At 37.6% G+C, this 23,049-nt stretch overlaps 1 protein-coding gene across 1 annotated transcript in view; it reads left to right on the forward strand.

The window, feature by feature from the left end:
- Positions 1 to 16,202, forward strand: part of LOC126195680 (formin-2-like) — a 247,096-nt gene extending 230,894 nt beyond the window's left edge. Inside the window, exons 18-19 of the mRNA XM_049934308.1 lie at positions 15,934 to 16,006; positions 16,158 to 16,202. Of these exons, the coding sequence (XP_049790265.1) occupies positions 15,934 to 16,006; positions 16,158 to 16,202 (118 nt within the window). The remainder of the gene's footprint in view (positions 1 to 15,933; positions 16,007 to 16,157) is intronic.
- The last annotated feature ends 6,847 nt before the right edge of the window (positions 16,203 to 23,049 follow it).

Genomic DNA, 23,049 nt, shown 5'->3' on the forward strand with positions numbered 1-23,049 from the left:
TGAAATTGTGCAGAAGTTATGTTGTACTTATATACAAATCAGTTGGTTTTACTAAGAAATTCATCAATGGAGTAGAAGGAGTTGGCCACCAATAAATCCTTTAGGCTTCTCTTAAACTGAATTTCATTGGTTGTTAAGATTTTTATGGCTGCTGGCAAGTTATTGAAAATGTGTGTTTCTGAATAATGCACACCTTTTTGTACAAGACTAAGTGACTTTAAATCCTTGTGAAGATTATTCTTATTTCTAGTATTGATTCCATGAATTGAGCTGTTGGTTTGAAAAAGTGATATATTTTTAATGACAAATTTCATTAAGGAATAAATATATTGGGAAGCAGTAGTTAGTATCCCTAGTTCCCTAAACAGGCTTCTGCAGGATGTTCTTGAGTTCACACCACATATAACTCTCACTGCACGTTTTTGTGCCTGGAAAACTTTAGCTTGGCTTGATGAATTACCCCAAAAAATAATCCCATATGACATTATGGAATGAAAGTAAGCATAGTATGCCAGCTTTTTCATTTTTATATCCCCTATGTCTGACAAAATTCGCATTGCAAACAGAGATTTGTTAAGACGCTTCAGCAGTTCTGTGGTGTGCTCCTCCCAGTTGAATTTATTACCAAGCTGTAATCCCAAGAATTTAACACTGTCCACTTCTTCTATCTTCTTGTCATCGTATGTTAGACATATACTCCTGGGACACACCTTACAAGTTCTGAACTGCATGTAGTGTGTTTTTTCAAAGTTTAGTGACAAAGAATTGGCTAGGAACCAGTGATTAATGTCCACAAATATTTTATTGGCCGATCTTTCTAAGACTACATTTGACTTGCTATTTATTGCAATGTTTGTGTCATCGGCAAACAAAACAAACTTGGCATCTGGTAATGTTACTGATGAAAGGTCATTGATATACACAAGAAATAGTAAGGGCCCCAAAATGGAACCTTGTGGGACCCCACATGTAATTAGTTCCCAGTTGGATAAGGCCTGATAGCTTGATACATGTCTCTTTCCTAATAACACCATTTGTTTCCTGCCAGAGATATAAGATTTGAACCATTTTGCAGCATTTCCTGTTATACTATAATATTCTAGTTTACTTATAAGGATATTGTGATTTACACAGTCAAATGCCTTTGACAGATCACAAAATATACCAGTTGCCTGCAATTTTTTGTCTAATGAATTAAGCACATTTTCACTGTAAGTGTAGATAGCCTTCTCAATATCAGAACCTTTTAGAAATCCAAACTGTGACTTTGACAGTATGTTATTTGAGATAAGATGGTTATAAAGACGACTGTACATTACTTTTTCGAAAATTTTTGAGAATGCTGGCAACAGTGAAATTGGACGGAAATTTGATGCTATTTCTTTATCTCCCTTCTTAAACAGTGACTTAACTTCAGCATATTTCAGCCATTCAGGAAATATTCCACTAATAAACGACTGGTTACACAGATAGCTTAATATGTTACTCAGCTCAGAATCACATTCTTTAATTAACTTTGTTGATATTTCATCATACCCACTAGATGTTTTTGATTTTAAAGATTTTATGATGGACATTATTTCTGTTGGGGTAGTGAGGGTCAAATTCATATTAAGGAAGTTACTTGAAATGTCTGGTCTAAGGTAATCCATAGCAGCATCTACCGAACCTGACAACCCCATCTTGTCAGTAACAGTTATAAAATGTTTGTTAAAAAGTTCTGCAACACTATACACATCTGTCACCAATGTATCATTTACTCTTAATGCTATTTGTTCCTCTTCATGCCTGGTTCTACCGGTCTCCTCCTTCACTATATCCCATATTGTCTTTATTTTGTTATCTGATATGACTATCTTTTCCTTGTAATATATTTGCTTTGACATCCGTATTACAGTCTTTAATATTTTGCAGTATTTCTTATAATGGGCTATAGCATCAACATTGGAAATGTTTCGGAGTGACAGATACAGTTTTCTTTTTGTTTTACAAGATACCCCTATTCCTCGAGTAATCCATGGCTTCTTTGTAGACTTTGCTCTAACCTTGGTAAGTTTTGGGGGAAAGCAGTGTTCGAATAAGGTAAGCACTTTATTAGCAAAAATGTTATATTTTTCATTCATGCCATGAACGCTGTAAACATCAGTCCAGTGAATGTCTCTGAGGAGTGTCCTAAAATAATCAATTTTTGGCTTACTGATTACCCTTTTGAGCTCAGATTTAACAGATTTTATATCCTGTTCAGTATTAACATTTAACAGAAGGAACTGCATGTCATGGTCTGAGAGGCCATTGACTATTGGTTTTGTAATATAATTTTGTTCATTGGACTTTTCTATAAAGATATTATCAATGGCTGTTTGTGAGCAAGTGGCTATCCTAGTGGGGAACTTTACTGTGGGAATTAAGTTGAATGATAGTGTTACTAACTCAAACAAGTTCTTATTGGGAGAGTCTTTAAGGAAATCTACATTGAAATCACCAGCAACCACTATTTCTTTGTTTTTGGTTGTTAAATGGGCCAGTACAGCTTCAAGGTGGTTGACAAACAGATTAAAGTTACCTGCAGGTGCTCGATATACACTTAATATTATGAAGGATTTTTTGTGAAATTCTAATTCTGTTGCACATGCTTCCATATGCTGTTCTAGGCAAAATTTATGAATGTCTATGTTCTTAAATTTATGACAGTTCCTGATGAATGTGGCAACTCCTCCTTTCTCCATTTCTGATCTACAAAAGTGAGATGCTAACCTAAACCCTGTAACACTTAAAAGTTCTATACCAGTGGTCACATGATGTTCAGAGAGGCAGATTATGTCAGCTGGGTTTGAAGACTTTAATTCATCTATGCAGATAGTTAATTCATTAATTTTATTTCTCAGTCCTCGAATATTTTGATGCAATAAAGATAGCTGACATTTCTCATTGACTGAGTTAAGATTGGGTGGAGTTAAAATATTTGCTGACAGTTGGAAATTCTTAACCAATGGCTGTTTATGCTGATGTAATAAGCTGGAATTATGTTTTTTGATTTCTTTCTCAAACTGAAGATTTGTCTCAGTTCTAACCTCTCTTAAAATTTGCTTTCTTTCTGTCCTCCCTACCCTAAAAAAGGGTCTTTTCTGAATCCTATAACCACTGGTATTTTACCACTCATGATAGTGCCTCCCCCCTTTAACTTTCCTGCTATTTCCCCAGCCAATTTACCCTTCCCCTTCCTGTTGAGGTGAAGGCCATGCCTAGTATAATCCCACCTACTGAGAGAATCAACAGGAACCACACCAATGTGTGACCCCGCACCTGACATGAGCAGCCGTTCCAGCTCCAAATTAACTCTCTTGACAGAAGAGTTCAAATGAGGTCGGTCATGGCGCCCAAGAACAGATACAAACTCAACACTAGTATGCTTCGATGCTGACGCAATCTTCGCCAGGTCACACTCTATACTGTACCCAGGATCTCTGTCAATACTGTTACCTGCCCCACCCACTATAACCACGGTGTCTTCCTTAGTGAAATCTTTGCAAAGTGATCCTAAATCCTCTGTCACCTGCTCCAGACCAGCACTAGGTTTAAAAAAATTGGTGACCTGGTATTCTGATCCTAGTTCATCCTGCAAAAGTTGGCCAACACCTCTTCCATGGGAACTACCTAACAACAACACTTTCTTTCTCTTTACTGATTTCCCTACATTCTTACTTTTCAATTTGCTGCTGAAAGTTTGTTGTGCCCTGTCTACACCTGCAACTGCTTGAGGCTCACCAGCTTCTAACTGAAGCAACAGGTCAAATCTATTTTCCACATTCACCATAAAGCTGTCAGACAAAGTTCTAGGCCTGTTCCTCCTGTTGCCTGTTGCCACTTCCCACCTCTCTTTACCCTTCTCCCTCCTTAACCTGTCAAGATCTCCCCTGGCCTTGTCTAACTCAGCCTGAAGGGCGGCAATTTTCCCCTCCTGTTCTAGTATCTTCCTATCTCTACTACAAATCCTACAAAACCACTGATGAGTCTCATTTACTTCCCCTATTCCCACGCCACTACAGTCACCCACATGGAAAAAACTACAGCACCCATCACACCAAAGCCCCGACCTAACAATTCTACGGCAAGTCAAGCACTTTTCACTCATGATAAACGTAATAGTTTATTAAGAATAAGTCAGTTAAATTACAGATAATGCATGTTGCATGTTGTTGTGCCTGTGTAGTGGTGGCCTCTCTTACATTGTTGTATATCTCTTGAGCCATGTACACAATCTTTCACCCCTGGAGTGGGAGTAACTGATGATAGAACCAGTTTGCTTCATCAGTGTCCTGCTTCCTTGCTTCATAGCATTCATATTTGGTGGATGAATGTATGTTGCTCCCCCTGCCATTCACCTATGACACCATGGGGAACCCATTCAAAACCATGGTGCAGTTAAACATTTGCCATTTCAATGTCAAGAGGCTGGTCTTAAGTGGGAGGACATGCAGAAGGGAAATAACAAGTAAACCATTGAAAGCAATGCACTTTTAATTTCCATATGAGAGGGTAGCATTCATTAACTACATACCATGTTTATATTCTAGGTTACAAACATTGCTCAATGTGATCCCCATCTGCATCCATGACAGCCTGTAACTGCACTAGAGATTCTGTTTCACAGTTTTTTGCAGCACTTTTGGAGTGGATGATCATGGAATGGCTTGAAGACTGCACATTGTGTTCAGCATTCTCAGCCATGGCAACAGTAACTACTTTGACATTTCCACTGGTTTGTCACTGATGGATTCATCTGTTCCCCACAGTTGAGATGCTGGCGGGGTTGGCTGCCCATTGCATCAGAAGGTCCCTTTAGATGGCTAGATGTGTACTGGTCTCCTGTTTCCGTAATAGTCAATAGTCTAGGAGTTCTGCCTATCTTCATGTGAGTGTAGTGTGGCACAGGCTGATTTTTATGACGTGTTGTGACTCCATATGAACATTTCACTTGGTAGAAGACATTACTGAGCTGCTCTATGACTACACATGGTACCTGTGTTTATATATTGAGACACATGATGAATACATTGAAATGATGCTGTCTAAATGCGACTTACGTTAAGAATACCAGTCAACTCTGCATCAAAAATATTTTCTGTGGCCACAAGCATCAGAACAATGATCACATATATCTTCTACAAAGACTATTCAGGCTTTGTCACAAGTCTTTTCTATTGAAGGACTGCCAGAATCTATTCTCATTGACAATTGTACTCCGTTTTCTTCTCAGGAATTCAAACTAATTTGTGAAACTGACTCCTTTTCAAACTTCAGAGTGGCTCAGTTTCATCCTGAGTCCAATGGACTCGCTGAAACATTCATCTGAACTTGCACATGATGAAGCTTATTAACCAGCACAGTAAAGACACTACTTCACTGATCATTCTCTCTTAGTAAAGAACCACCCCACTTGATGCACTATCTCCAGCTGAGAAACTCCATCAAAGATTGCATCCAACATTAATGTCAATTTTAAAGCCACTCGTGCAGCCACAAGCTGAACTTCAACAAAAAGCACCATATACACTGGTGTCCAAAATTAAAGCAACAAATAGAAATTTTGCAAAGTTGCTTTTATATTGCCACAAAGCAGTGTAAACAGGTGATAGTAAAGTCGAAACAATGTAAAGAATACAGAATGAAATGAATTGCAACATGCATAGTGGTAGACAAAAATGTTCTTCTTTTTTTGTCCAACATCACAGATTTGTGCACACACTCTGACAACAGATTAATGTGCTCATTAAGCACCAATACAATGCTGCGAATGATGTCATCAATCTCACGTTGAGGCAATAACACAGATTATTCCTGCAGAGCTTCTCAAAAGTCTTGGAGAGTGGTTGGTGGATGCTGTCATGGTGCAACCCATTTTCCTAGTGCATCACAGATATGCTCTATGTGATTCAGATCAGGAGAGTGAGCAGGCCACTCCATGCATGCAACATCATCTTCCGTTTCGAAGAAAAAAGAAGGAAAAAGTCAAACAGGGTGTATAAGACCTGGAACATCCGGGAAAAACTCGGGAATTTTTTAGAATTCCGGGAATTTTTCATTGTTTTAGTTACCAGTTAAAATTTTGTGATTTTGACTGGTAAGAACCAATACTCTCATGAAGGATATTACTGAATAATACTGCAGCAACAAAACATGAAAGAGAGAAAAAAGAAACTAAAATAAAACTTAAGTTGCAAAGGAAATGCGCCATATACAACGACAAATCACAGTACTTTTACAAGCGTCTGCCAACCAAAGTGTGTCAAGGGTTTTAGGAAGAATATGCAGTGCTTATTAACAACAAATTGCCTCCGATGAGCGTGACGTGACAGCTGTTTACATTAGATTCATTTTTGCAGTTGCGGGCAGGCTCTTGCGCATTCGCAGTTGAGTCGTGTATGAGTAGTACCTTCTCCCGCTTCTGGCTACAGATGAGTGGCTGGGCGCCACTATCTAAATCGCTCCGGTTCGGAAATATCGTAGATCGGGGGCTGATGCACAGAGCAGTCTGATTTGTTGTGGGGAGGTGGGTAGTCTCCACGTGACCTGTGTTTACATTTAGTGATTTTGCTGTTTGCTCTACGTTTATTGCTCTCACATTAAATGAAAACAAAATGGATTTCTGTGGCCAGGAGCTACCAAATGAATTAAAATATGTTCGCATAATTACGGAAGTCTAAAATATGTTGTTAGTTTCAGGTTTTATTTCCACCTTTCAGACAGTGAACCATTAATCGCCTTATTTTTGTCACTTTGCTAAAGAGATTTGGCTTTTATTAATCTTTTGCGTTGAGGCAGTCAATTTATTTGAAACGAAGTGTTTAATTTCACACTGTTGGCCAGTTTCAACTGTTCGCTGCATCTGAAGTGCATGTTCCCATCTTTTAGCTCGTATGGCATTATGCCATAATAAAGAACCAAACATGAGATAATACAGTACTGGTACTCAAGAAAATTTACATCCTAATCTGGACATACGATTGTGCACTTTAAGCCGAATTATGTATTTTAGTATGGTTCACGAGTTTTATGACACAATGCAAGATTTTTTAATGTTTTACACGTACAAACATGTAGGCTTCCTGCGTCATCGTAGGTGCGCAAGCGCTGTCATCGTAGGTGCGCAAGCGCGGTGATGCCTGTTATCTGGCGCTCTCTGGCGACTGCTGAAATGAACCAATTTCTAACAGGTCACAGGAAAATATTGCGAATGGTGGTTTGAAAAGTGTTACTTTGAAAGTAAATTTCCTTTTACGCAAGATGAACTATGTGCAAGAATGTAAAATGAATTTCTTAAATCACAGAGCGTTTGACTCTCATTTAAAAATCAACTCTTTGAGGACGACCATCTTCAAGGATTTCGAGCCTAGATCAGACATTTACGTCATTATTAAAAATTTTACTGGCACATTTGTGTGGTGTATCTTTAAGTCTTAACACCTGCGAAAAGATCAGCATTTTATATGTGAAAGCTTAGCTTCTCTTGCAGCTTATTAATCTTAGAGACCAATATTATTTGTGAAAGCTTTGTTTTTCTTGTAGCAACACTATGTATATTAATTTAAACCATAAACTTCTCTTTTTTGTGTGTTCACATTATTTAAGAGTGATCTTGCTATTGGTCGACTGCATTACGTGTCCTATGCTGTCATGAGGTGACGAGATCACATGACATGAGCTATGACTGGCTTACAAAAGCGTATCGCAATCTCAATTTCATTGTTTTGGAAAATAACATGCAGTGTTTGGTGGAATTTGAATTTATACCTCCGTAAAAAATGCAGCGTACGTGTTGCTGCACATCAAAAATCTTTCCAAAACGTGTTTTTTTTCCCCCCTGGGTTTCGTTTTCTAAAGTGCCGGCAGATTCTATGTCTGTGTAGAAAACCATAAACATTCAAAAGACTGATAAGTTTTACAGTGCCGAGGAAAAGTATACTGTCACTTAACACGGATAAAGTGTATTTTCACCCGGGAGAAAGTGTATTTTCAACCGGGAAGAATCCGGGAATTTTTTTTCCTTGTCCATGTATACTCTCTCTCAAACCCTCCATGCTCTATGAGGTCGAGCATTATCATCCATCAATACAAAGTCTAGGCCCACAGCACATCAAAACAACTGCACAAGGTCCCAAGATCTTATTATGATGCCTGACCACAGGTAAATCTTACCAATTCGCCCGTACAGCTTCGTGAGTAGTTACTCGTGTAGTTAACATAATCTCTCCCCACACTATTGGGGGTCTTCGATGTCATACACTTTCCACAGTGTTTGGGTCCTGAAATCAACTTTCATATTCCATCTAGATGCGAATCCATCGAGAATCACTCTCCAGGCCAGATTGAGACTCATCTGTGAAAAGAACATTGGCCCACTGTTCGACCATCGAAGTGGCATGCTGACAACTTCACTCCAGATATTCCCTTCTGTGAAGACACATCAAAGGTACACATACAACAGATTTTCAACAATAAAGGCCACTCTGCCAAAGCCTTCTGTACACCATTTGCCTCGACACAATGTGTCCAGTGGATGCTGTAGGGTCAGATGCCAAGTGCCGTGCAGTACTAAGGTGGTACAGTTGTGCCCTTATGGGCAAATAATGTTCCTCTCTTTCTGATTTCACAAATGGTAAGCACTGCCCTGGTCTTCAGGATACAGTTCTGTCACTCTAAACTATCACCACATCCAAGAAACAACAGAATGAGGGAATTAGAGGTTTGTTGCTTCAATTTTTGACATCAGTGTAGTTGTGTGCAGTGGTTTAAGGATTTTAAAGAAGCTCTTGTTTTGTAACTGTAGTTGTCCATTTAATATGAGGCCATCATTACCGACCAAATGTCTGACAATATCATGTCCTTCCAAGACATCAGGTTTCCATAATTTCTTCTCTCTATGAGAATCATCATTTCATCTGTTCCTTTTGGACTGTGTCCAAATATAAATAAATAAATTCTCTGTGAAAAAGCATTACAAACATTAGTACCTTTCTTCCCTAGTAAGTGTACCTTATGTCTTATATTAAAAAAGGCGTACTGGTTTGTCTAATATAAAACACTGGGCAACTATTGCAATTAATTTTGCAGACTCCTGACCTCTCTAGTGGTCCATGTGATATTTTTAAATTATGGATTAAATTTTTTTTGTAAACTATTATTTGTGGAGAAAACCACCTCGCAGCCACATTTTTTAACAAACAGATGCTGAATCCTATTGATGATTACCTAGTTAAGCTGGGGCTGAAATACCTTTTCCTTTGTCAATATGCTCATTCGGGACATTACTTATAATAGTGACTCTCCTATTGCTTTTCACTTTAATTTTTTTTTCACTGATGTCAGTTCATTACCATTATTAAAGACCACAGTTTTAATTAAATTATTTTTTCTTTAGTTTAACTAGTGATAGTGTTGTGACTATATCATGATGAATAACTGAATGAAAGAAAGCTGTCTTATGGAAGTGAGGATGTGCTGTGCTGAAACAAAGGCACAATCTGATCATTATTTGTTGCCATATGGACGTTATTAAAAGTTATTTTATCATCTACTATGATCAAATTTTGATCTCTCTTTAATTTTGTAACTCACAAATGAAACTAATTTTCTCATGAAGAGTATTAAGTATTTCAAAGAGTTAGTTAACCTCTTCATTAGTTCTATCATATATAAATGCCTAATTCTGTAGCAGCATAACTTCTGCAAAATTTCTCTTCCACTGAATTTAGAAAAAGTCTGCAAGCCCATCTGGTTGTTGAAACAGTTTGCAATTAAATTCAAAGTAATAATATTTAACTACCAATTTTAATAAAGGTATAAGATCTGTAATTTGTTGTTGTACCTTTTTGAAAGTACATACGTTTTTTCTCCACAATTTCTACAGTTGTTTTAACTGGAGCATTAGTGTACAAATTAGTAGTAGCAAACAATATTAATTTTGAAACTTCCTGGCAGATTAAAACTGTGTGTCGGACAGAGTCTCGAACTTGCGACCTTTGCCTTTTGCAGTCGAGTGGTAGAACACTTGCCCACGAAAGGCAAAGGTCCCGAGTTCGAGTCTTGGTCCAGCACACAGTTTTAATCTGCCTGGAAGTTTCATATCAGTGCACACTCCGCTGCAGAGTGAAAATATCATTCTGGAATATTAATTTTGTCTCTTGGTTACATTCCTAGTTTCTAATTTTATTCACCAAGATCTGACTATTTGCTACTGAATAATTATTTTGGATAATGAATGTTTTTTTTTTTTTTAATTTCTAGCTAACACTCTCCAACTAACTCTGTTCACTATCGGACAAATTGGGTGATTACCTTATGGACCTTAAACTGAGAATGTGGCTTAGGAAGCTGTGGATTCGTGTTAATCAATTGTTTCTTACAAAAAGGGTTTAACAGTTGTTTGCCCCAATGGCATTTAGTATCTTTAGTGGCTTAGTATGAAAATGCCACTCTTAATAGTGAGAGCAGCGAAGCACTTTAATTGCCACTGACGCTAAGTGAGAAAAATATATGGTATCTTAAGTTCTGACTATGGTTGGAAAGCAGTAATAGTTCTTTCTCAATCACACCATCAGAGCAGCTTAATAATTTGGGCCATCACCATTCACAAGTGCAAAGACGAATGAAGCTAGAAAATTTCAATCACAGTTAATGAAAGTTCATATGACGACTTAGCTGCTCCATATGATGAGGTACTTAACTTAGATATCCTTAAGGGTTGTTGCTTCAGAAAGTCCTCGATCCTTGAATCTTTTTAGTGCTAATTTTGAAATAAAACACAGAATCTAATACTTTTTTGTCATAGGTTGTGACTGATTACCAAGTGTGTAGGTGGAATGTACCTTGACCATCTGACATCCTCCGAAAGACTCTCACACAAACGGCTTCCAAAAGTCAATAATGTAGATGGGTGAATGTTGTGGCTCATATGGCACTTCCTTTTATGAAAAACAAAACAATGAAGTACATGACAGAATTTGTGATTTACTAAATAACAATTAAAGGTCATGAGACAATTTTGGTTACAAGCATAAAAAATGGGCCACATATTGCCCTAAGAGTTCTGGATGTATAATTAGAAAAAGTTCACATAGTTTCACTTGTAATTCCAAAGAATATGAAGTACAATAATATAAATTATACTTAGTCAATTACAACCCAATTACATTGAATAAAATAGTAGTAACAATATTTTGGTTTGCTCTCAAGTAGAGCTATGAGTTTAGAAGACCATAATGAATAAACATTGTAGCTCTTCAGAAATAGAGGAGAGGTATATGTTAAAGAATATGTGGTGTAACATGAGTGCATAGTTAATATAATGAAATTTCAAAGTTAGATTATTAACAAATGGCTTATTCCCCTTAGTTGCTCATATAAATTTAGTAGTATATTAATGTGAAATTTAATCTGAGATAATAAACGTGTCTGTACTAATTTTTTAAAGGCCAGTTTACTACTGGAATTGGGCATGGACATATCAGTATAAAGTCCAGAAAGTTAAAAAAATTTGAGCTAAACTGACCTCTTAATAGGATGTTGATATGAGGAAAGAATTTCAGATAGAGATGGGAAGGTAGTCCCATTTCAGACTTAAACAACACAGGAATAGAATGACATCTTTGTATACAGTAAGTGCATGCCTCATATTCCAGAAGTCTCTGGCTGATTAAGTAATTTTTTATCACTGGGTCTACTGTTTGATCTTGAACAAAACAGGATCTATAGGCACAAATTTATCAATTAAATGTGAGTTTACTGGGAATTTTCCACATTGTGTCCACTGCTAAAAAACGAACATCAGCTGGTGAGTCAAACATTTTGTCTTATCCTCTTGGTAGACATGAAGTCAAATCTCCATTCATCTATTGTATTGTGGACTGAATATAATTTCATAGTCATAACTCAACAGATGTTGCACCCAGTGCTGCAAATGTTCAGTGGTTCATGTACAAACAGTACTGTTCAGGTCAGGTCAAAAGTAGACATTACAGGTTTGTGGTCTGTGAGGAGGCTTAATTGGTGACTGTAAATGTAATTACTTAATCTGTAGACTCAAAATATGAGACTCTCCTTGTTGTGACCTTAATTTCTTTGTGCCACTGCCAGAGTCTTTGAATTGACTGCAACTGGTTACTCAAAACCACAGGAGGATGACACCTACATCACAGTTTGAAGTATCTACAGTAGCTGTGAGCATTTTACTCAAATCATACATTGTAAGGCATTTGGTGTCAAACTAACAAGATTCTAATTTGGTAAATGCACTTAGCATGCACTGTTCCAGTTCATTTTTGCCTTTATGTAATAACTTGTACAGTGGTTCACTGATGGAAGCTGGATAAGCCATGAACTTCTCATAATAATTTGTTTGTCCTAAAATGGAATGCAATTTCCTGACATCCTTGGGAGCCGGAATGTTTTTAGTTTCATCAGCAATTTGCAGCATCAGCTTGATGTCTTGTGCAGACAGTATTTGTCCTTAGTACTGCACTTTGTACTGAAAGGAGATACATTTGTCTTTGTTGCATTTCAAATTTGCTGCTTGTAGAGTTCTGTAAACAAGTACCAAATTCTGTAAGAGTTCCTGTCGAGTTGTGCTTGAGACATATATGTCATTAAGGCATTTAACAGCATTCAGAGCCTTCCAAACGAATTGTTCTAAATATCTGTGGAACAAACTCAGTGTATTGGCTTACCAAAGCATAACTATTTATAATAGTAGTGACCAAACGGAGTATTTATCACCTTCATCCAAGGGAATTTACCGATGTGCTTCAAGATTTTCCTTGACAAAGTACACATAACCAGCTAACTTAGACATCAATTCTAGGGAATGGGATAGGAGTTAATCATTGATTGGTCATTAATTGTTGCTTGAAAGTCTCTGTAGATGTGTAGTGAGCTGTCTGGTTTCTGTACAACCATTATGGTGTTTCCACTGGCTAATGGTTATGGCTTTGATAACCTCATTCTACTTGTTTAGTTTATCTCTTAGGGCAAAATTAATGTTGACTGTTTTGCAAAATTTTGGCAGTTTATTCAGCTTCAGTGTAATGTGCACCTCATATCCTTTGATATTTCTACTTGCTTCAGAAAAAAAAAAAATCATGGTATTTTTGCAACAGCTGATTTAACTTTCCATTCAGAATGTCAGTTTGAACTTCATTTGCTCCTAGGTGAATGGTGGAGCTTAAAGCATCAGACAGACCCAGTCCTATTAAATTAGTTGCTTTATTTGAATTTACAACCACAAATGTTGCCTGTTTTGTAAATTGTTTATAAGTAACATCTGTTGAAAATTGTATGTTACTGGGCTTTCCTGAACTGAATAGGGGATTTTGAAAGTCTGTTAACTTCATTGATACTAATTTTCAGTATGCCTATAGGTCAATGATTGAAATTCACTGCCATGCATCAATTTGAAAAATGGTTGCCACTCAAAGAGCTATAGATGAGTACTTATTATTGACAGAAAAGATGGAATTTATGAAATGTTACATCCATGAAAGTTTTGGAATTTGCACAAATTTGTTATGAAAATTATTTGACTTAATAAATCAATGAGTCCCATAAGCTTGTGTGTGTGCTATTTTTGTTGGTTGTGCCTCAATTCAAACACCTCAGTCATACATCCAGTCTTTTTACAATAATTACAACATGTGTTCTGACAAACAATTTTCTCTTCTCTGGTTGGTGCCACAGCATGTATGATGTTGTAATTTAGTATTTATAAACTTGATTACTGACTATGAGTGCTCCGTGTTTTTTTTCTGGATCTGGCAATGCCAGTCACTTGGCTGTGCCAGCTGCTGAGTGGAAGTGTATATGTCAGTATCTCCGCACAATGATACTTCAGCAAGACATGTAATTGCTCATGTGCCCAAATCAATGCAGACAGTCTCGCAAAGATGTGTTTATTAGACTAAGCAGGCCCTTTATTTTATTGTCAAGGGAGTGCATGACAAATGTATCACGAATTAATGTCTGCATAAGATTCCTTACACTGATTATTTTCACAATGAAATTTACATTCCCTACTCAGCTTCTGAATTTAGTAATCCATTTTTAAGGCTTTGGTATGACTTCTTGGAACACTGAAAAAAAAATTATGTCTGGCAGCAGCAACATCGCCTTTTGAAATACAGTGGGGCCTGCATATGCTAGTAAAAATGGTTTTTATTCTATATCAGCTAATCTCTTATGCTTGAGGAAGTGATGCTCTCGGTGTCAAATACAGTTGTTCCACGCCTCATCTTTTGAATTGTAAGCTGGTAAGGCTTTCAACTACAACTTAAATTGTAATGGTTGTTTTTGGCCTTCATCCTTGCTTTCTTCAAGTCTAGCCAAGCACGGCACTGTGAGCTCCAGGGTTCCAGACAGTTGTTGTAATAATTGTAGCACAGGCTGTAGGACAGTTGGCTCCAGATGTGCCATGTCTGAAAAATATACTCACAGTAATTTACAATATTCACATTAATCTTCTTGGAAAGGAAACTGATAAGCAATCCCGGAATCTAACATGTACTGGTAAATAGAGGCCACACAGTGTTACCACTAGCATCAAATAATGAATCATGCACTCAGAAACAAGTTACAAATAAAACTTCCTGCTTAGTCCCTGAATATTTCCTCCACTATTGTTTCTTTTTGCTCATAAGTATTCACAAGAAAACTGAGTTTCTCTGCCTTGTGGTCTTGACCTGTTACCAGTGTTAGGGACTGGTTGAAATTTCTTTAATCAATCATTTCCAGTTTTTCTCATCACCAGTGAGATCTGTAAACATTTTTATCATCATCAGTAAATACCAGTGGGTGTCAAGTCCAAATGTATTATTGTTGTTATCCTTTGCAATACCAAAACTGCCAGTTGTTGTTTCTCTGCTGAGTGTTATCACTGTGCCTGAAGTTATTTGGCAGCTCTGTCTTACACAAAAATTTCCCTACAAAGTCCTTGAAAATACTGGAAATCACAGGGATTGGACACACTGTTTGGACAGAATACATCTGTTTCATTAAGTGCCTGCCTGATGATATCTCCATCTACTACCTGTAAGTCATTTTCATTTGTTTGAAACTGCATATTCAGGTCTGTGGCACAATAGCAAAGAAACTGCAACAGTCCATAAATTGCAGTATTCCGTACCTGAAAGAAATGATGTCATTATGTGAATCATTATCTTAGAATTCATTTATAATGAAGTTTTGGATCTGTAATTCTTTGGCTTTTGGGGTTTCTTGGTACAGTGCAATGAAAGTGGCTCCCGTTTCCTTATTGGAGTTACTTTGTCGACATGTTTTGTTCTCTTGACACATTACTGCAGTTTTTATCTAATAATGGAACAAAGAGCTTTATAAAACATGTTATGGAATAAATGTAGACCAGCACTATTGCATTATGGTAAATATTTTACAGCCTTTGATTTCTTTCCCAACCTTCAATAATCCACTGCACCCCACACCCTCCACCAAACTCCTGATTCTTTGCTGGTGGCTTTACTGCTTGGTGTGTAACAGTCATTTTGTTGTGCTCGTCTGCAACTCAGTGTGTCATCTTTATGGTGAATAGCCATTCTATTTCTCATAGTTCTTAATATTTCAAATTGGACTTTCGATTGTTAGACTTAGCTTGACTCACCTGGTCAAGGAAATTACTCATGGCATAATTTATTCACTGTGTATTACCTCCAGAGGAATATAAACAATGTACACTTGCCTGTAAATAGTGTAAACAAGCATAATAGTTCTCATTCTCCTCATTTACTGTATAAATGTGTGAAACTCTGTTCATAATAATCAGTAAGATCCTGTTTCTCTGTGAGAATACATTCACTTGCTGTTGTTCATTACTGATACAAATAATGAAACATTTTTACATGGTTTCTGATCTGTTTAATATAATTTTTTAAGGTTACAAGAAGTGAAGCAGAAACGTGAGAAAAAACGAGAGATAGAGAAATCAAAAATAACAGATGGTGGATTGGTAAGTTGAATCATCTTTGACATGAATGTAATTTTAAAATACTGTTAGTATTTTTTAAAATAAACTGAAGCTGTTTAATGTATGCAACTCATTTTGCTTATTTACTAACTAGCCCAGGCTTTGATTCAAAATTTCTTTAATTTACTTACAGAAAGCAAGAGTACAGATGCGAGCAAAGATGACACCTGTGAGTTGAGAAACAAGTCTACACATTGTACCTCTTCATCTGCATGAGTACTCATTCCTGTCATTGTCATTTCTGTTCATGCTACTGATTCACCAAGGTACTTTCAAAAATTATGTAAATGTTACATATGGTGCTATTAAATTAAAACAGATTCATTATTTATTAACACACTGTAAATAGCTTGTATTATAAATAAACGTACATTTACTGCTCTGTCACCTGTGTTTCTGTATAAGAATGTACATAAAACAAACCATAAATTTCAAGTAAAGAGTTTCTAATGTTAAAGATAATTCTCATTTATACTTCAGCCTCAGTTGCAATTTTTTTATCAGATTACATGTTTTGATCACTCAGGATCATCTTCAAATCTAAGTAATTGTGTCAGTGACCCATCTTGTCTGTTCAGAACCACATATCAGATTACGAAGAGTCTAATGTGACAGGTTTATGTCTAAACTTTTTATGTATGTTGATATCACAGTCAGCCAGTACACAGCTACTGGGTTGTAAATACTGTTTTGCCCAGGCAAAGTTACACAGAAATAATACAGATATAAGTGAAACCTCTATATACATGTCAGAGCATCCATGTCAAAATAATGTATGGTCAGGTATCAGTGGAGGCTACAGCCAATGATTGACATTTTTGTTTATTGAGAGCTGAAGCAACAGGAACACAGGTTCAGTAAGAAGAAGATAATACTGAGTCACCTGATTAATGAAATTTTCACAGAAGTAACAATACCATTTCTCTACAGAAAATATGATAAACCTGTAACAGTTCTAGTTGTTACGTAGTGTGCCTGTCATCACAACCAGGGAAAAACAGGGTTAAAAAACTGGGCATTTCTATTACCAAGTTTCTTGGAACTCTGGCCTCTCACATTTACATGAAAATACTTAAGTCAGTGTTGTCTCCATTTGCATATGTGATTTATGAAATGATAGCTACACTTGAATTTTCTTCAGATTTTATATCACAAGGGAGCTGTGTTATTGCACTTTATTCAGACACACAGAAAGCAGTAGGTACAAGTGCCCAGGTAGATACTGTGTTCCTTAACTTATGGAAGATGTTCAACACAGTTCTGCACTGCCACATGATGAACAAAATATGAATATATGAAATATAGGACAAACTGAGTGATTGGATTGAAGAGTTTTTAACAAACAGAACACAGAATGTCATTATCAATGGATTGAAATGTTCAGACATGAAAGTAACATATGGTTATTATTTTTTGCAGTATTTACAAATGACATAGTAGACAATGTTGGAATTTCCATGATGCTTTTCACGAATGATGATATTGTTTACAGAGAATTCGCAACACTAGAAAATTTTAGCAAAATGCAGGGAGACCTGCAGAGGATCGATGCTTGGTGCAGGGGGTGGCAATTGACCCCTTGGCACAAACAAATGTAACATGATGTGTAAACATAGACTGAAAGACACTTTATTGTATGATTATACAGTTGCAGAACTATCACTGGAAGCAGCTACTTCCATAAATTGTCTAAGAGTATGCACAAGGAGTGATTTATAGTGGAAGGACCATAAAAAATTAGTTATAGGTAAGGCAGATGACAGACTGAGTTTCATTGGAAGGATGCTGAGGAAGTGTAGTTCAATAAAAAAGGATGCATTTTACAAGACAATAGTCTGACCAATGCTTGTATATTGCTCATCTGTCTGAGAAGCGTATCATATAGGATTGATAGAGTAAATAAGGACGATGCAGAGAATAGCAGCACATTTTGTTACAGTTCATTTAATAAGCACAAAATCTTCACAAAGATGATCAGCCAACTCCAGTGACAGATGTTGCAAGAGAGGCATTCTACATCACAGTGTAGCGATATGAAGTGAAGTGGGACAAGCATGTAATGGCAGTTGTGGGGAAGGCGGATAGTCGTTTCCAGTTCATTCGTAGAATTTTGGGAAGATGTGGTTCATATATAAAGGAGACCCCTTATAAAACACTAATATGACCTATTCTTGAGTACTGCTTGAGCGTTTGGGATCCCTGTCAGGTCAGATTGAGGGAGGACATACAAGCAATTCAGGTGCGGGCTGCTAGATTTGTTACTGGTAGGTTTGATCATCACGCAAGTGTTACAGAAATGCTTCAGGAACTTGGGTGGAAATCTCCAGAGGAAAGGAGGCGTTCTTTTCATGAATTGCTAATGAGGAAATTTAGAGAACCAGCATTTGAGGCTGACTGCAGTACAATTTTACTGCCGCCAACTTACATTTCGCGGAAAGACCACAAAGATAAGATAAGAGAGATTAGGGCTCGTACAGAGGCATATAGGCAGTCATTTTTCCCTCATTCTGTTTGGGAGTGGAACAGGGAGAGAAGATGCTAATTGTGGTATGAGGTACCACGCACTGTATGGTGGATTGCGGAATATGTATGTAGATGTAGATGTAGTTTACTTTTGATGTTCTGACTGTGTACATTCCTAGAAGAATAAGCCGATATACTGCCTTCTCTTACCTGTATCTCACAAGAAGACAATCGAGATAAAATTAGGGAGATTCAAGCCTGCAAAGTGGCTTACCAGCAATTATTCTTCTAGTAAGCCATTCACAACTGGAACAGGAAATGTGGAAGTGACACTGATACACAAAGTACTCCACTGCACACAGTACTGTGGCTTTGGAAGTATAAGTGTAGATTCATAGCTTACTTGGACTACAACAAAGAGATGATGTATTTGATAGGACTATTCTAATATCCACACTTAACCTCTATTCATTGGACTCAAGGTTCTTTGGTATAAAATTAATTTCAAAGTTTCCAGATGTAATTAAAAAAACTGGCCCAGTGCACATAGGACTCATGCTCTGAGTGTTCCATACAAATTAATTTGTGTGTGTAGACAGTTCATGTACCCTGGGAATAAAGAATCTCTAAGATTTTTGCTTGTTATCGACATTGATACTGGCAAGATATTGCTTCCAGACCTTTGGGAATGTTGAAGTTTGAAGTCGAAATAAATTACAAAAGAATTTTTTTTCGTTTGATACAATTACAAATTAGCAATCTCGGATTTTTCCCTTTTCTTGTACTGTGAAATCTTACTTCCTTCCAAATTTCATGATTCTGGCCTTGTGGGAAGAACCCTATAGGTTTTGATGAGTGAGTTTGTGATTATCAAAATAGGTGACATAAATGGACATATCTTTTGATTACGCTGACTTAGAAGCTTCGCATTTTTACATCACCAGTGGACTGCATACCATAGTATGCGACATAAATTTCAACGTGCTACATTTCCTGGTTTCTGAGAAAAAAGGTTTTTGGATGGGCAAGTGGGTGGACTGGCGGACTGACTGACAACAAAGTGATTTTACAAGGGTTGTGTTTTTACTAACTGAGGTACGGAACCTTAAAAATTACAGATTTTAAATTTACTGGGTACATTAATAGCTATATTAAAACATAAAATTTATCATTCATTACTAACAAGAAATACGGTGTATTATTTTAAAATTTTTACATGTAAAAAGACAGATAAATACAGAATACAATTTTCAAACTTTTCACAGCATATTACCCATTAGCTTTCTGTTCCCATTACACTAGATTTCGTGAGAGGTGGACCAGCCAGTATAAAATGAGGCAGGAAGTATTGTGTTGTCAATTCACAAGCAGTAATAGCAAACTAGCTTGATCAGGAGAGCTCGGTGATTTTGAAGGGGGATTAGTCAATGGAAGTCACTTGATTAACAGATCCATCAGCGACATTTCAACTATTCTAAGGCTGCTCAAGTTGACTGTTGTTGTTGTTGCTACTTTGTGTTTCCATTTCACAGTCACTGCACCAGTAGCTACACAAAGACCAGGCGGACCTTGTGTACTGACGGACATGGAGTGTCAAGCAAATTGGGAGCTGGTTGTAAAAAATAGCATGATATTGACACATTGTACAGCATTGTGCTCTGTGAACAGTAGAGGAACTGTTCAGAGACAATGACTGTTTTTATCAGCATAAAAATGCACACTGTCTTATAGCATCTTCTGTAAAGGAATGCTTCGTGGACAGTACCATGCCTGAAATGGGTTAGCCTGTCCCAAGTTCTGGCCTGAATCCAGTGGACACCTTTAGGATGAGTTATAGTGTCGACTTTGCGCCAGAGCCCAATGTCCAACATAACTTTCTTCTCCGGTTTCATCTGTTGAGGAAGAATAGATTACCATTTGCCTGCAGACATTAAGACAGCTTACTGAAGGTGTCTCGAGCACTGTTCTTGCCATCATGAGGTGAAGGCTGAACAGATCTCACATTAATGTTGACTAATAAGTGCCCAGATACTTTTCATCAGCTAGTGTATAACAGTGTTGAAAAGTGTATATGAGTTTATGGAGAAGTAGGAAATGTATTAGAAAATGGAGCTCAGGAATAGGAAGTTATATGTATATTATGTGAAAGAATGAGTACAGTCAGTATGGTCAGGTGCGAATAAGACTCTGTACAAAATTAATTATTGGTGTAGACAGTTTGTCCATCCCAGGAATTGAGAATCTTGACTATTTTTGTCTGTCATTGACACTAATACTGGAAAGATATTGGTCCCAAGAATTCCATGACTTTTGAGAATATTTCAGTTTTAAGTTTCAAGTCGGGTAAGAAATGACAAGAGAAATATTTTTTTCATATGGTATAGTTATAAATTAAGTTTCCTGATTTTTCTCCCTTTACCTGTGTGTGAAACCTTGCGTCTTGCCAGATTCCATGATTGTATGTCAGCGGGAAGTACTTTATAGGTTCTGGAGAGTTGGTGTGCGAGCAGCAAAATATGTGCCATAAATGGCCGTGTCTTTTGACTGCATTGGCTTACAAGCTTAGATTTATTACACCACCTAGGGACTGTAGATCTTAGTATGTGAAATTGACATGTATACCCGTTCCTGAGAAAAAGCGGGGTTTTTAGCAGACAGACAGACAAACAAACAAACAACAAAGCGATCCTATATGGATTCCGTTTTTATGGGTTGATGTAAGAAACCCTAAAAGATTATCCTTCAAGTAGTGCTTTGCAGCCTCCCATGGCTTGTGGACATCTCTGGTGTCCAAGGGAAGAACTGGGAGCACCATTGAAGTTGCACAGCCAAACCAGCCTTGTAAGACTACACTCTTATATGCTGGGGCTAGCTGGCCTCCATAGGTGGCAGAGAGACCCCCAGTGAACTGCTGAAAGTTGGGAATTTCCTGGGCTTCTATGTAAGAGTAGAGTCCCTGCCTGTAGATCATGAGACACTGTCACAGTGCTACACATGCAAAGGCTTTTGGCCACGTGGCCAAGTGCTGTACTGGATGGGAAATTTGGGCAAGTGTGCTTGTCCCAACAGTCACTGCACCACTGCAGCTGTATAGGGAAGAAGAGAATAGACTTTTATCAGATGTGACACTACAGAAGAATATTGAAAATGACACTGAACTGACAAAAGTAATGCAATAGCGATATGCACAAATATAGATGATGGTAGTATCAGGTACATTCGAGGCACAAAAGTGCAGTGCATTTGCAGAGCTATCATTTATACTAAGGTGATTCATGTGAAAAGGTGTCCAATATGATTATGGCTACATGACAAGACTTAACACATTTAAAATGTGTGATGGTAATTGGAGCTGGACGTGTGGGGCATTCCATTTCAAAAGTCGTTAAGGAATTCAATATTCCAAGATCCACAGTGTCAAGAGTGTGCACAGAATACCCAATGTCAGGCAGTATCTCTCACCACAGACAACAAAGTGGCTGACAGCATTCGCTTAACGACTGAGAGCATCAGTCTTTACATAGAGTTGTCAGTGCTATCAGACAAGCAACACTGCCTGAAATAACTAGAGAAATCGATGTGGGACGTATTAAAAATGTATCTGTTGGGACAGTGTGGCAAAATCTGGTGTTAATAGGCTTTGACCACAGACAACTGACGGGGAGTGCCTTTGGTAACAGTATATCACCAGCAATGCCTCTCCTAGACTTGTGACTATATCGGTTGGACCCTAGATGACTGGAAAACGGTGGCCTGGTCAGGTGAGTCCTGATTTCAGTTGGTATGAGCTGATGGTAGTATCTCAGTGTAGTGCAGGCCCCATGAAGCCTTGGACCCAAGTTGTCAACTAGGCACTGTGCTAGGTGCCAGAGGCTCCATAATGGTATGAGCTAAGCCTGCATGGAATGGCCTGGCTCCTCTGGTCTGACTGAACCGATTATTGACTGAAAATAGCTATTTTTGGCTACTTGGACAACATTTGCAGCCATTCATGAAGTTCATGTTCCCAAAGAATGATGGAATTGTTATGGATGGCAGTGAACCATGTCATCGGGCCAAAATTGTTTGCTATCTGTTTGAAGAACATTCTGGTCAATTCGAGCAAGTGATTTGGCCACACAGATTGGCAGACATGGAACATAAGAGAGAGGTAATTTCATGCACAAAATTCTACACCGACATCAGTTTCGTGTTTATGGACATCTATAGAGGTGGCATGGCTAATATTTTGGCAAGCGACTTCCTGTGACTTGTGGAGTCCATGCTACAACAAGCTGCTGCACTACCCCCGGCAAAAGGTGGTCCGACACAATATTATGAGGTAACCCATGACTTTTTTCACATCACTCTAGATGGGTAGTTTGGATAAGTGGTTAAGTATTGAAGAGGAACAAAATCGAACCGAAGAGAAAATAAATTTATGGCATAATGTGACTAAAAGAAGGTAAGCCTACATGTTAGTAAGATACACCCTGAGGGGTATGTAGGAGGTAAAAACTGCGAATGGGTTAAGCATATTGAAAACTAAAGAGCTAGTTCAGAAGACGTGATTCACAATTTTG

This window comes from Schistocerca nitens, chromosome 7 (assembly GCF_023898315.1).
Source record: "Schistocerca nitens isolate TAMUIC-IGC-003100 chromosome 7, iqSchNite1.1, whole genome shotgun sequence".
Lineage (NCBI taxonomy): Eukaryota > Metazoa > Arthropoda > Insecta > Orthoptera > Acrididae > Schistocerca > Schistocerca nitens.